The sequence below is a fragment of the Podarcis muralis genome, chromosome 12, assembly GCF_964188315.1.
Source record: "Podarcis muralis chromosome 12, rPodMur119.hap1.1, whole genome shotgun sequence".
Lineage (NCBI taxonomy): Eukaryota > Metazoa > Chordata > Lepidosauria > Squamata > Lacertidae > Podarcis > Podarcis muralis.
Window position 1 is genome coordinate 56,426,702 of NC_135666.1, and position 12,918 is coordinate 56,439,619.

A 12,918-nucleotide genomic window follows, 5' to 3' on the forward strand; every position below is an offset into this window, starting at 1 on the left:
GCTTCTGGCAAACCAGAGCAGCGCACGGAAACGCTGTTTACCTTCCCGCCACAGCGGTACCTATTTATCTACTTGCACTTTGATGTGCTTTCGAACTGCTAGGTTGGCAGGAGCAGGGACTGAGCAATGGGAGCTCATCCCGTCATGGGATTCGAACCATCTACCTAATTATCGGCAAGCCCTAGGCTCTGTGGTTTAACCCACAGCACCACTCGCGTCCCTTAACATTATTTAGGCCATGTTTAATTTCCACACTGACTTTATGTCACAACATTCATAGTTGGGGGTTCATAATTGGGGGTGGAGAATTAAATCCTTCCAGCCTCAGCTATAGAATTCAGTCTGCTTAAGCAGCAGAAAATGTTGTACGGGATGAAGAAAAGGGAAAGAAAGAGCAGATCTCCCCAAGAAATGGGGACCTGATCTGGCTTGAAAGCAGAAGATTGCCGGATGCAGGTTTGCCAGCTGATAGCTTTGCCAAAGAGAAAGAGTTTCTTTTTTAACACCTTTTCTTATTTTTGTGATGGGGCTACTTGATATGCTGGAGTTGTGGGTCCCTCTTCAGCAACAGAAAGGGATAAAGATGGGGCAGAAGTCGGATGGAGAGAGATGAGGTGTCCTTTCTGTTCAAAAGATTCCCATTTGCTAAAGTGAAAAGCATCACTTTTTGTCCTCAAGTTGGGCATAAGCATTAAAATAAAGGCTACAAATATTACTGAAAGTGTTCAGGTGTCATGGACCTGCTGGATGCTGAGGGGTGGTGGGAGGCACCAGTGGGGGAGCCCCCAAAGGAAGAAGCCTCAGAGCCAGGGATTGATGGTGGGACAACGAGGGGTTGTCAGAGGGAGAAAAGAGAGCAAACTGGGAGGAGGAGGTGTCAGAAGCTGAAGAGGCAACAGGGTTGAGTGAGCAGGAAGAGGCTGGGACAGAGGGCAGTGCAGAAGCAGAGACTGGAGAGGAGGGGAGACAAGAGGCAGAGTTGAGACAGGCTGCTGAAGAGACAATGTGGTACCCCCCTACTGTTACAATCAGCTCCCCTCCCACTGGTTTCCCAGCACTAGAAGAGGTATGAAGAGAGCGGAGCAAAGACAGATGTGTTGATGGAGTCTCAGATTCCTTGGGAGCCAGTGTGGTGTAGTGGTTAAGAGCGGCAGACTCGTAATCTGGTGAACCGGGTTCACATCTCCACTCCTCCACATGCAGCTGCTGGGTGACTTGGGCCAGTCACACTTCTCTGAAGTCTCTCAGCCCCACTCACCTCACAGAGTGTTTGTTGTGGGGGAGGAAGGGAAAGGAGATTGTGAGCCACTTTGAGACTCCTTCGGGTAGTGATAAAGCGGGATATCAAATCCAAACTCTTCTTCTTCTTGGGATGGACCTGGGGGAGTAGGAGGCTTACGCAACTGTGGGAATGCGTGGACCTTCAGTCCCCACAACTGCCTCATAGGGGCAAGATCTACCAGGAAGAGTTGCTGTGCTCACTAGGCCTGGCCTCCTGAGCTGTTTGTTTCTTTGAATAAAGATTGAACTTCACTGATGCTGTGTGAGTTGTTACTGACCTGCTCCTGGCAACTGCCTCTGACATCAGGTATTAAAAGATTTTAAACAGTGACTGCTAGGAAGAGTTGGCCTTAAATCCATAGGAAATGGCTTCTTAAAAACAGGTCTTCCTTTTTGTTGTCCTGGTGAAGGAGGCGGCGAGATTAACATAATAACTTTGGGGCTTTTCTGGCAGGAGCCTCAGGCTGTTGAAACTCACTGGTTATTGTGGGGCAGAGGGAGGGAGTGACCTTTTAGGTCACCATATCTTGGCTTAACACTTCCAGAAGAAATCTGATGCTGTTTCATTTAGATTTACAAATGATAAGGGAGCATGGTAAAGATTTACAGTGAAGGAGACAGCAAGCAACAGATTTAACAGGAGGTGTTGCAGGTCAGCTTGCTTGAACTTGCCCTGGCTAAAGCCTCTCTAGGCCAAACCAGAATTTTCCTTCTCCAGTATGGGCAACCATTGCAAAAGCTGGATTTTAGGGGCACTGTACTTCATAACAGTTGCTAGGATCCAAGCCAATGTGACAATTTTGTTGTTGTTGCAAAAAACTAAACTAAACCCAGTCTTTCATTCGCTTTCCCCCTACCCTGTCATTTGGGATGTTCTCTACAGGTCCTGCGTGACAGACATGTGTGAGTGCCCTGTTCATAAAAACTGCTACTGTGAGTCCTTTCTCGCCTATGCTAGAGCCTGTCAAAGGGAAGGTCTGAAAGTTCACTGGAAACCTGAGCAGAATTGTGCTGGTAAGTGAGACGCACTGATTACTTCATCGCAACTGCAAGTGTATTTCATACTGTGCCCATGTAACAAAACCTGGTTTTTGCTCCCGGCTTCTCTACTTAATTCTCCTCCTCTCTTCACCCAACCCATGGGCCAGCAGTTTTGCAGCACAAGGGACTGATTCGGAGTAGAGAAGTAGTGGGCAGGGAAAGGTTTAAGCATCCCCATCCCAAAGCTGGTCCCCCCCCCCAGCCGAAATAGCCCTTAGGCAACAGGCTTGCAACACAGTTCTGCCCCAAATGCGCAGTCCGGCAGCTTACAGTATTGCAGCTCTGTTAGAGCAGAGATGGCTAAATGGTTCCCAGGTGCTGAAATCCAGTGGCCAGCCGGCATGCATTGTGCTCTTTGGAGAGAATACAGGAAGCGTGTCTGACAAGCGAGATTCCAGCAACTTTGTACTAACAAGCCCGTTGTAAAACTTAGCATCGGGTACCTATTTCACTTGTCTGAGTCTGCTGGAAGAACAGAGGGGTGAGTAGCGCAAGGATCACAGGACTGTAATCGTGAAAGACTCTAGCTGATTACTGACATTTCCTGGACTGCTTGCTCTCTCATGTGGAAGCACAGATGCAATCGATCTTCCTTCATAGGAAGCGAGAAATGAATGGCAATCTGTGGTGGAAAAACACAGCTGATCTGCATCTATTTTATTCATTAAACTGACTAGTCATGCAATCCACTAATCATTTAAACCCAAGTGCTTGCAATTAAGTACTCCAAAAAGCACTCCAAAAAGTTTTGGTGGAGCATGGAACAGATTTATCCCACTGTACCCATCCCCTTATGTGTTTCGGGCCATTCCTGGCAAACATGGCAAAACACCCAGAATCCTCCAGTGGGGAAGGAGAGTGATGGGGATTTTGACCACCTGCCATGCTCCTTCCAGAGTAGTTTGCCCACCTTTGTTCCCACTCCTGTACTCAGCTCTCAGCACGGGCAGAGTACGTTCCCTTTGCCACAGAGTCCTAGGAAATAAGAGAAAATTAGAAGCAAATTGTTTAAAATGTAAAACCTTGGTCAGATAGCATAAAACAGTAGCATAAAACACAACTTTGAAAGGAAGAGCATTGAATGAAGACATTGCAAAGCCTCATATATTGCTTTATAAAGTAATCCTTGGGCCTAATTTCTTTATATGAAAAGAGAGGGAGAAAAGGTAGCGTAGCACACAATTGTATTTTTTAAAATATAAATTGGGATCAGGCAAGGAAAGGCAAAATGTGGATGTTTCAGATTAACCATAATTGGAACTCGTAATGGCAAAATTAAAAACATACCAGTTTAAGTGTCATCCGTTTTGTTTTCTGATTTTCTGTTTTTGCATTAACTTTTGTTATGATTAAGAAAGGGATAAAAGGTGTTGATTGATTCCAGTTCTTAGGTAAATTAGGGAGATATAGGTACATATAGATATAGATATAGATATAGATATAGATATAGATATAGATATAGATATAGATATAGATATAGATATATAGATATCCCTTTTGGAAGGAACAAAAATGATGCTAAAATATATGCAGGTTGATTTTTGGTGTGCAATTTAAGAAGACTTGGAGACTGCTTTTGCCTGTTGCAGGCCCACAGGGGTCATTTTACTCGCCCCCAAGCCCCCCCCCAACCGAGCTGCCCGCTCTGCGAGTCCCCATGTGCTGCGCTAAACCGGCGCGGTGCAGGGACTCACTTTCGCGGCACCGGAAATCGTGTCTGCGCAGACGCTGGAAATCGCAGGCATTCATGCCCGCCTGTAATCCAGCCCACAGAGGGGCTCCTTGCCAACCCCTGCTATATGCAGTGTTAAAACAACAATTCATCGAATTTCTGAGAAGCAGGAAAGAGCAGCTGACTCTCATATCTCTTAGACACATATCTCTTAGACAATTTCCGGGCTGAGGCCTCTAAAGCATTTCGCCTTGTTTCCTTGACATTTACAGTAAATGTTCCACTGAGAAATTGCAATAAAAAACACTGCGCTGTTGTGCCATAATATTACAAGATATGGGATATGGTAAAACCCATGGGTATAATTTTAAGCGATGACATTCCTCTTTCTTTGAATTATCTTCCAGCCACCCAGTGTAAACATGGTGCCGTCTATGATACCTGCGGTCCTGGATGCGTGAAAACATGCGACAACTGGAACGAGATTGGTCCCTGCAATAAACCCTGCATCGCAGGCTGCCACTGCCCTGCAAACTTAGTCCACCACAAAGGAAGATGCATCAAACCCATTCTCTGTCCACAGCGGTGACATTAGCTTTCATCCACAAGGACTTTGTAACTGGTGGCTTTTGGTAACCTTTCTAAGCTCACAGCCAATGAAGGACTGCAGTGCTGGCTGGCAGATTTTGCAAAGCACTCTCACAAAGAGTGGGGGGAAATATGTGTGCCTATATATTTATATGTGTATATGGATATATATATATATATATATATATATAAACATAAACACAAGTGTATGTTAATACAGAGAGAGAAAGAGAGAGGCGCGGTAAGGTAATTTTAAAAGACTCTGGACTTACCAGGATTACGGGTCCCCCCCTTTTGATAGTAATGTATATTCTCTGAATTACAAAAGTCACCCATCTCTGCTCACTCTGCTATATGTGATCCTGGACTTCTGCCCCCAAATCCTGGCCCCGATGGCACCCCTCTGTGTGTGTGTGTATTGTGTAATAGCATGTTCAGGGAGAGCAGAAATAAATGGTCGCACCCTTGGTATTGCAGGACAAAAAAAATGGCGGGAGCACCTGCCACTCCCCAGCACTGTAGAAATATCCCCATAACATGAACCCCCCCCCCCTTGATCAAATCCTCAACCCAACAGCCATAGCATAAACAATTCCACACAGTGCCCGTTGAAGCAACAGGTCACCCCTAACTTCTCTGGCTTAAATACATATAGGCCCCTGGGATATGGTAGCATCAGTCCTAGTTTTAACTATATATACCCACATACACATACATGTGCGCACACATATGAAAATAGGCATCATTTATATAAACCATAGAAGGACGAGTTATTATATGTATATTATTTTGCTATAAAGTTTATGTATTAGCATTTCTGTTATCTCCACCTGTAAGCCACGTGAGTCATTTGTGTAAATAAGGCAGGTGTTTGATGGCACGATAGCACCCACCGAGCCATCGCCTCCCGATTTTCCATGGATGCGTCTCCCAAGGCCACAGGATTTCCGCATAAAGTTACTATTAGATCCCGATTTCCGGATACGTAAGAAACAGGTGTTATCTGAAGCTCAGATTTATCCAGGGACGGCTCAGGTTTCCCACCTCAGACCAGCCTCGGGTGATTTTTAAGAGCACCTTAATTCAGCAAAAAACCCTGGCATTGGAGATTATGCCTCGCTGGTTCGTTCCAGCGTTCCTTGGAACATCGCTTTAGTTGGCGTAACATTTAAATGAACCCAACCACATGCATGGGGGCAGAGGATGTAGTTCCCAACCACCAGGCACGCAGTGTAGGGAGGGCTCATGATTTTGAGGGGACGCGAACCAGTCTCCCCCAAGCAGGAATCCACACCCTGCCTGCCACTGAGGGTCTCTGGGCCCCAGAGCCCAGCCTGGCCTGGCCCCCTCGCTGAATGGCCGCCCAGGTAGTGTGTGGGGGGGTGTGTGCAACAGCTCTCTCCCTTCTTGTGGTTTTCAGCAACAGGTATTCAGAAGCATATTGCCTCCAGCAGTGGATATAGAACACAGCCATCATGGTGAATGTTGGCAGAAGGGGAAAGAGGTGACAAATCCTGTTTTGCACTTCTCAGCCTTTTGTCCTTCTGGACTAGACCACAGCCGAGACGTGTGCAGAAAGGGATGTGTAGCACATGCAGCAAGAGACTCAAATATTCACTGTGCTGCCATTCCTAAGAATTCCTCGGTCATTTCCCACAAATGTGTTTTGTGACAGGTGACAGCTACTCCCTACTACCTGAGATGGGAAGGTGGTTGTTCATGCTGAGATGGGAATATTATTGTTCATGCTCAAATGTTTCACTTCTTTTCAAAATAAAAGTGGAAGAACTTTATCACAGAGAGCACCCGTGTACTGTACAGGATGAGTAACAAAAAGGAAAAACAAAAGGTGTTTATTTAAATATTTAAATGCATCTACCTGTATATGTTATGTTTGATAGCCATGGAAAATAAATATTAAAGAAACAACAAAATATTTGTGTCAGACAAAGACCTAACCATAGGCTTTCAGTTCATCTCATAAACAATTTTGGAATTTAATTTCTTTTAAAAATAACCATTAAATACTATGCCTGTTTGAGTTGGAACAGCGGTTTGATTCATTATAAACATATTTACTGTTTTGAAATTCATAAAGGAAAAAGGTTTTCCTGTGATTCTCTGTCCAACACCTAGAACAACTTTTTTTCTTGCATGTATGTTTGTAAGTCCCAGCACATAAAATGTGAAATCTGATGCAAGCAAACTTTTGGGCCTTTCCCAACTTTAGCAGCGTGGAAGTTGATGCAATGTGGCTTCTTTGTAGGACCAGAAGCACAGAATCATTGGGGAGATATTCCCAGCCCCCCAGAGCAGATTTAGGTGTAGAGGTGTTCCACTGAGCACATTGAACTCTGGTTTGCTTGCAGACAAGCACAACTGAGTATATATCATGCTGGTGCTTGCAAATGCCCTCATGATTTATTTATTTTTTAAATTACATTAATAGTATGCCACCCACACAAGTCAGTGTGGCCTTACATGATAATAATGACTAATCAAATGAAAACTAATCTGGGTGCTGGGAAAGAAAATGCCACATAAATTTCAGACCACACTGGACCTTAAGGGTTTTTAATTTTTTTTTCTCTGAACGTCAAGTTTCACTTAAAATAAACTGCATCAGGTTAACAGGATGTAAATCCATACAATTCAGTTTGAATGTTTCAAGGTAAAGTCACATGTTTCAAAAGCTGGTTCCATTATTGGAAATAAAAGCCACCAGAAGGGCTTTCCTTTGAAATGCTGTTAAGGCAAAGGTGAATTGCTTCTAAGCTGTATTAAAAATTCCTGTTTTTAATACCACATTGAAAATCCGCTTTATCGCCCCACCTATTTGGATAAAGGCGTTGGGTTTAAAAAGTTATTATTTGTTTAGGTTCAAGGCTGTAGGAATGTGCTTGTTGTAAGCTTCTTTTATCTCACATTTCACTGTTGGAGTTACTTTGCTTATGGTGAGGCATAATCTGATCTCTGTCAACTTGAACCACTTTGTAAAGTCTCTGTATTGAATATTCTTACAAAGATCTGAACTTCATGTAAGCCAATGGTTGCAGCTATTTTTGTTTTAAGGTCAATGCATACAATGGTGTGTTGTTGTTTTTTAACACAGTGACTGGGCTTCATCTTCATTTACTGATTCAGGTAAGATACCTGTGAATATCACCTGGCAGATGATAAAGATTTAGCAATTCCTTTAAAATACTGCCTGAGTCGAATTATTGATGTGTTCTTCATCTCAGCAGATAATAAATGAGGACTACCTTTTTGAATCAATGTTCCAGGTTTTATAGTTCGTATTCATCAGCTATTAGCAAATTGTACACAGGACAAATAGCAAACAATAGCATCCCCATTTTGTTTTGAAGGTAAGCTCCTTTGCCAAATGATAAGAGGGACTTTTACTCAAGAGGAATGGTGTACTTCTAATCCTTGAAATAATTTCACATTGATTTCTGCAAATTGTGTAAAGTGCAGGATGTCCGAGGCCTGAGTTTTGCTGTGGACAAACCATGGTGTTTTATCTTCTCAGTACTTCCTTGCAGGCCAGCAAAGATATTTATTGTGAATTGAAAGTGCCTTTAATTTGCAAAGCCAACCAGCACTTTTACAACAGGCTATGTCTCCTTGCTATTGATTGAATCCTAATTTTATATGTGGTTAAGTTATTAATAGAGGAATCAATATTGGTCTGACTGGTGGTCTTTGTGACTTCAAATGTGGGCCACTGGTTTTCAGCTGTGTAAGGTGGTTCTTGTAGGTGCCATCAATGAGCTGCAAAGTTCCTTGTCTCTGAATAGTCTGAACAGAAATTAAGCTCAAGAATATTTTGGTACACTGTACTATAGAACTGCTGATCCGTTTAGCAATGTTAAGATATAAGAAACAACAACCCACGCAGAGCCCAGAACCTTGAAGTGACAACATTTATCTTAATTTCCTTCAGAACTTGGTTGGTTTTTAGTTGCTTATTGGCAAATGGAGAAATCATTGTATAGTAGATTGGGAATAAAAGTCACTTTAAAAGTCATGCCAGGAAATAAAAGAAGCACATTTAGACTTCTGCTCCTGACTTTAAGTGTCTTCATCCATTTGTCTTAAACAAATAGGGATCTCACTCACCAATCACTGACAGGCAGATACCTTTTCTGAAGGTTGAATCCATAATTCTTTAATATAAACTGCACCCATCAGTTATAAAGAGAGTGCATGGGTTTTTTTTAAAAAAATGGGCAGAGGTGACAGAGAAAATTGAATAAATTAATCAAAACAATCATTTTAATTCCATTTTGGGATGCTGCATAACAGTATTTCTGTAGATAGAAATCATTCAGAGTTGAAGATTGTTTTCAAAAAACACCTTTGGTTTTTTTTAAGGTGATTTTTGTGTATCTATGAAATTAGAGTGATCCCAATGAGCTTACATTTCAGTGCTCAAACCACTTTAATGTGATCATTAGATGATTTGGTGACTCTGTGGCTTTGAATTTTTAAATCTTGCATTTTCAAGCTTTTTCTGAAAACAAAGATTTTTAGGACAGTGGTCATAAGGCTTGTGTTTCCAAGCTCTTCCACCAGGAAAAAATAATAATTTGTGTTTATGTTCTTTAAGTCTGAACTTTGTGTAATAAACTTCCAGTTGCTGAAGTCTTCATCCATTGGTGTAAACAAATAATGATTGTTTTAAAATTTTAAAATCATAGCACAGGAAAGTGTTTTCTATGCAGTAATTTCATCTTGATGTCAAATATAGATGTTTGGTCAGGAAAGTGGTACATTTTGCTCATTGGTTGGAGAAATAAGATTTCATTTAGAGAATCTCAAAACTTCTTCCATTTGGAATCCATACATCTTCATGCTATCTGAGTTTCATTGTATTATTGCCCTTTAGTCATTGTTGGTTTATGGAGTAATTGGCTTAATTTACATTTATTTTCCAGCTTCATTCATTAATATAAGAATGTTACTTTGTTGTTGAAAATGTGCAGTCTCTTCGCTTTGCAGATGTGTGTCCTTTACCTTTTTTTTTTTTAGAAAATATTGTTGTTTTTTATATAGGCCCCATCTTGTAATGCAGTTATTTTTACTGTTCATGTTGAAAACAATAGGCAGGAAGGTTTTGAAAAATTACCTTTGCATTGAATGGTGTACAAGTGTCTGTGTCTCTGAAGATTGTCTCTCATTGAAGATACGTGCAAACTTGTTTGATCTGAGTTTCAACGTTCACTCGGTCCATTTATTTATAAAGGCTTTCATTCTTTTTAATTGCCTTAACTATATTTTTTTCCCCCGTTCATGAGCCAGACGAAGGGAATAGGTAAAAATGATCCTTTTCTTTAGTATGTTGAATGATTAGTTTCATCTCTCTGTAAACAATCTGAGGTTTGTGTGCCAGTCTGATTCTTTTCCTTGCAGGCTTAAGCTGTTAAGTGAATGTTTCCTCTTGGTGGGCAAAAAGTAGCTTGGCGATGGAGGAGAGGAGAGGAGACTTCTGTGGCACAGGTAGATGGAACTGGCGAACGAACTGATGTTGCTGAAGGAGAATGGGTGAATCTGTGGGTGGGCAGGCAAGGATCCCGTTGAGCTCTGCCCTTTCCCAGGCAGGGTCGTCCTAGCGGGAATGTTGCAACGCAAAGGCGCACTTCTTGTAGGCAGCGTAAAGCAGAAGGATGGCTCGCAGCATTTGACGGCACATCGCCATCGCCATGCGCACCTGTGGTTCGCGGAGCCCGTGAGGCCTGCGCTGCTGGGGGCTGATGACTTGGCAGAAGGCTGAACGCTCTGAAACCCGCAGCGAGCCGGTCCAGTGCGGAGGCTGTACCGTCACGAGGTGCCCAAAGACTGAGTCGAGCCCCGTGAGCCGCACGGCCTGGGGCTTGTGCACAGCCGCGCTGCATCCCCGCGTCTCTCCAGCCACTCCAGGGGGTTGTGGGTGCCCAGCTCCGGTCTTGGCACTGGGCTCTAGCACCAGGCTGAGTCCCTGGAAGCAAAGCTGCACTTCCAGGTCGGTGGCAGTGGCTGGACTCTGCCCTCCCCGAAAGGGGTGCTTAGTGCTGCTGGGCTTGGGCACGGCACCCCGCAGCCATTGCAGGGACTCATCCAGGGGGGACCAGGGTGCCCAGAGCTGGTACCCGCTGGCCATGGTCAGCGCTGCCCAGCCGCTGCCACCCTGCTCTGCCCAGGCTCTTGTTGCATCTTTCCTCAGTCCGGCGCCCGCGGCAACCCATTATGAGCATCCTTCACTCCAGAACACCAAGAGTGAGCCAGTGTTCCACAAGCTCCTCCCTTTGGCTCACACAGAATGGCTCTTGCTGTAAGGACAGAATCCCTCCCTCGCCATCTGATATTAAAATAAATTGAAATGAACCGAGGCAGGGAGGACCAGATGCTTTCCTTAGCTTTTCAGTACCTAGTGAAGAACTTTTAAGCAACTTGTGGTTATTGTTGCTTTAATAATCTGGGGTTCTCAGTTCTGTTATTCATGTTTCTTTGTACAGTGGTGCCTCGCAAGACGAAAAGGATCCGTTCCGCGATTCTCTTCGTCTAGCGGTTTTTTCGTCTTGCGAAGCAAGCCCATTGACAGCTTAGCGGATTAGCACTACAGCGGTCTAGCAGCTTTTCACGATCAGCTGTTAAGCGGCTTATCAGCGGAACAGCTGATAAGCGGCTTAGCGTCTTAGGAAAAGGGGGGGGAGCGAAAAAACCCGCGGGGACTCGCAAGATTTTTTCGTCTTGCGGAGCAACCCCATAGGGAAATTCGTTTTGTGAAGCGCCTCCAAAATGAAAAACCCTTTCGTCTAGCGGGTTTTCCGTCTTGCGAGGCGTTCGTCTTGCGGGGCACCACTGTACATTTATTTTGTTTTGCCTTTTCAATAATTGCTTTTCATTCTTTTTATTTTTGTGAAGCTCCCAGAGAACATATATTGGGTGGTGTTACAGATATAGTTAATAAATAATGAGTTAAATAACAAAACTCCTCTAGATGATAAAGGTAAAGGGTAAAGGGACCCCTGACCATTAGGTCCAGTCGCGGATGACTCTGGGGTTGCGGCACTCATCTCGCTTTATTGGCCAAGGGAGCTGGCGTACAGCTTCCGGGTCATGTGGCCAGCATGACTAAGCCGCTTCTGGCGAACCAGAGCAGCACATGGAAACGACGTTTACCTTCCCGCCAGAGTGGTACCTATTTATCTACTTGCACTTTGATGTGCTTTTGAACTGATGTGCTTTTCCCCCTCATTTTGAGCTGTTCGACAGTGGAATTTGCTGCCAAGGAGTGTGGTGGAGTCTCCTTCTTTGGAGGTCTTTAAGCAGAGGCTTGACAACCATATGTCAGGAGTGCTCTGATGGTGTTTCCTGCTTGGCAGGGGGTTGGACTCGATGGCCCTTGTGGTCTCTTCCAACTCTATGATTCTATGATTCTATGATTCTATGCTAGGTTGGCAGGGACCAAACAATGGGAGCTCACTCCATTGTGAGGACTTGAACCGCCGACCTTCTGATTGGCAAGACCTAGACTCTGTGGTTTAACCTACAGCACCACCCACATCCCTCAAAGAGTTTCCTTAATTAAGCCCATTTTGATTTTAATTTCATATTTATCTGTATACTGAAGTTTTCCATCCACACAAAAATCCACTGAAGAATCGCTAAGACAGGGTGTCCTCCAATATGTTAGACTACGGTTTCCATAACGCCCTGCCCCCCCCCCCACCTTGGCTACGCCCATGGTATGGCAGCTTCCTATTCCCCTACTTCTTACATCCAGGGTGGATAAAACCTATGGCGGGTTTTTTTTCCATGCTACGCCAAGATTTAATTCTCATCTCTGTTCAAGAGATGTACTCTGGCCCCAGTCTGTATAGTCTGACAGTTGGAGTTTGTCTGACAAAGTTTGCTTCTTTGGTGAACTTTACCGACACTTAAGAGGAAAATGTGTTAGGCATAAATACACTTCTAAGAAGTTGGCACAGTTTCAGATGAGGCAAATGACACAGTCGCCCTAAAGTGTTTAATTTTTCATTTGCAGTTTGTAATAAATGGTGCTTATCCCTTTGGAAGGAAATTGGTCCATAACAGTTCTTTGGGAATATATCCATAGGAGTCACTTGGCATTTGAAGTTCAGCTTCTATAAGAAGTGGTTTGGCTACTGTTCATAAAGATGTTTCCCTGTAAGTTGCACTTCACCTCAACTTCAAAATCCCCCTCATTAATTTTGTAGCTTTGTTTTGTATGAAAAGGAAGTGTTGCCTTAACAGTGCAATCAGCCCCTCTATTTTTAAAATTAATTTGATATCGGTAAATAGTAATAGCAAAGTAGATTAGAACGACCTCA

The 12,918-nt window shown here is 43.6% G+C and overlaps 2 protein-coding genes across 3 annotated transcripts in view; one reads left to right on the plus strand and one right to left on the minus strand.

Annotated features, from left to right (window-relative positions):
- The window catches only part of BMPER (BMP binding endothelial regulator), a 169,237-nt gene extending 162,607 nt beyond the window's left edge, over positions 1 to 6,630 (plus strand). For both annotated transcript variants that reach the window (XM_077916511.1, XM_028750015.2), the window contains 2 exons: positions 2,165 to 2,295; positions 4,402 to 6,630. In XM_077916511.1, coding sequence (XP_077772637.1) covers positions 2,165 to 2,295; positions 4,402 to 4,583 — 313 coding nt within the window. In that variant the 3' untranslated portion in view covers positions 4,584 to 6,630. The remainder of the gene's footprint in view (positions 1 to 2,164; positions 2,296 to 4,401) is intronic.
- Positions 6,631 to 10,193: 3,563 nt separating this feature from the next.
- On the minus strand, positions 10,194 to 10,724 carry FANCD2OS (FANCD2 opposite strand). The gene has a single exon (XM_028750018.2). It carries the CDS (start codon positions 10,722 to 10,724, stop codon positions 10,194 to 10,196), a length of 531 nt encoding a protein of 176 aa, XP_028605851.1.
- Between the last annotated feature and the right edge of the window lie 2,194 nt (positions 10,725 to 12,918).

Excerpts from the sequence above, each read along its gene's own strand:
- FANCD2OS (XM_028750018.2), bottom strand. The coding sequence starts at position 10,724 with ATGGCCAGCGGGTACCAGCTCTGGGCACCCTGGTCCCCCCTGGATGAG.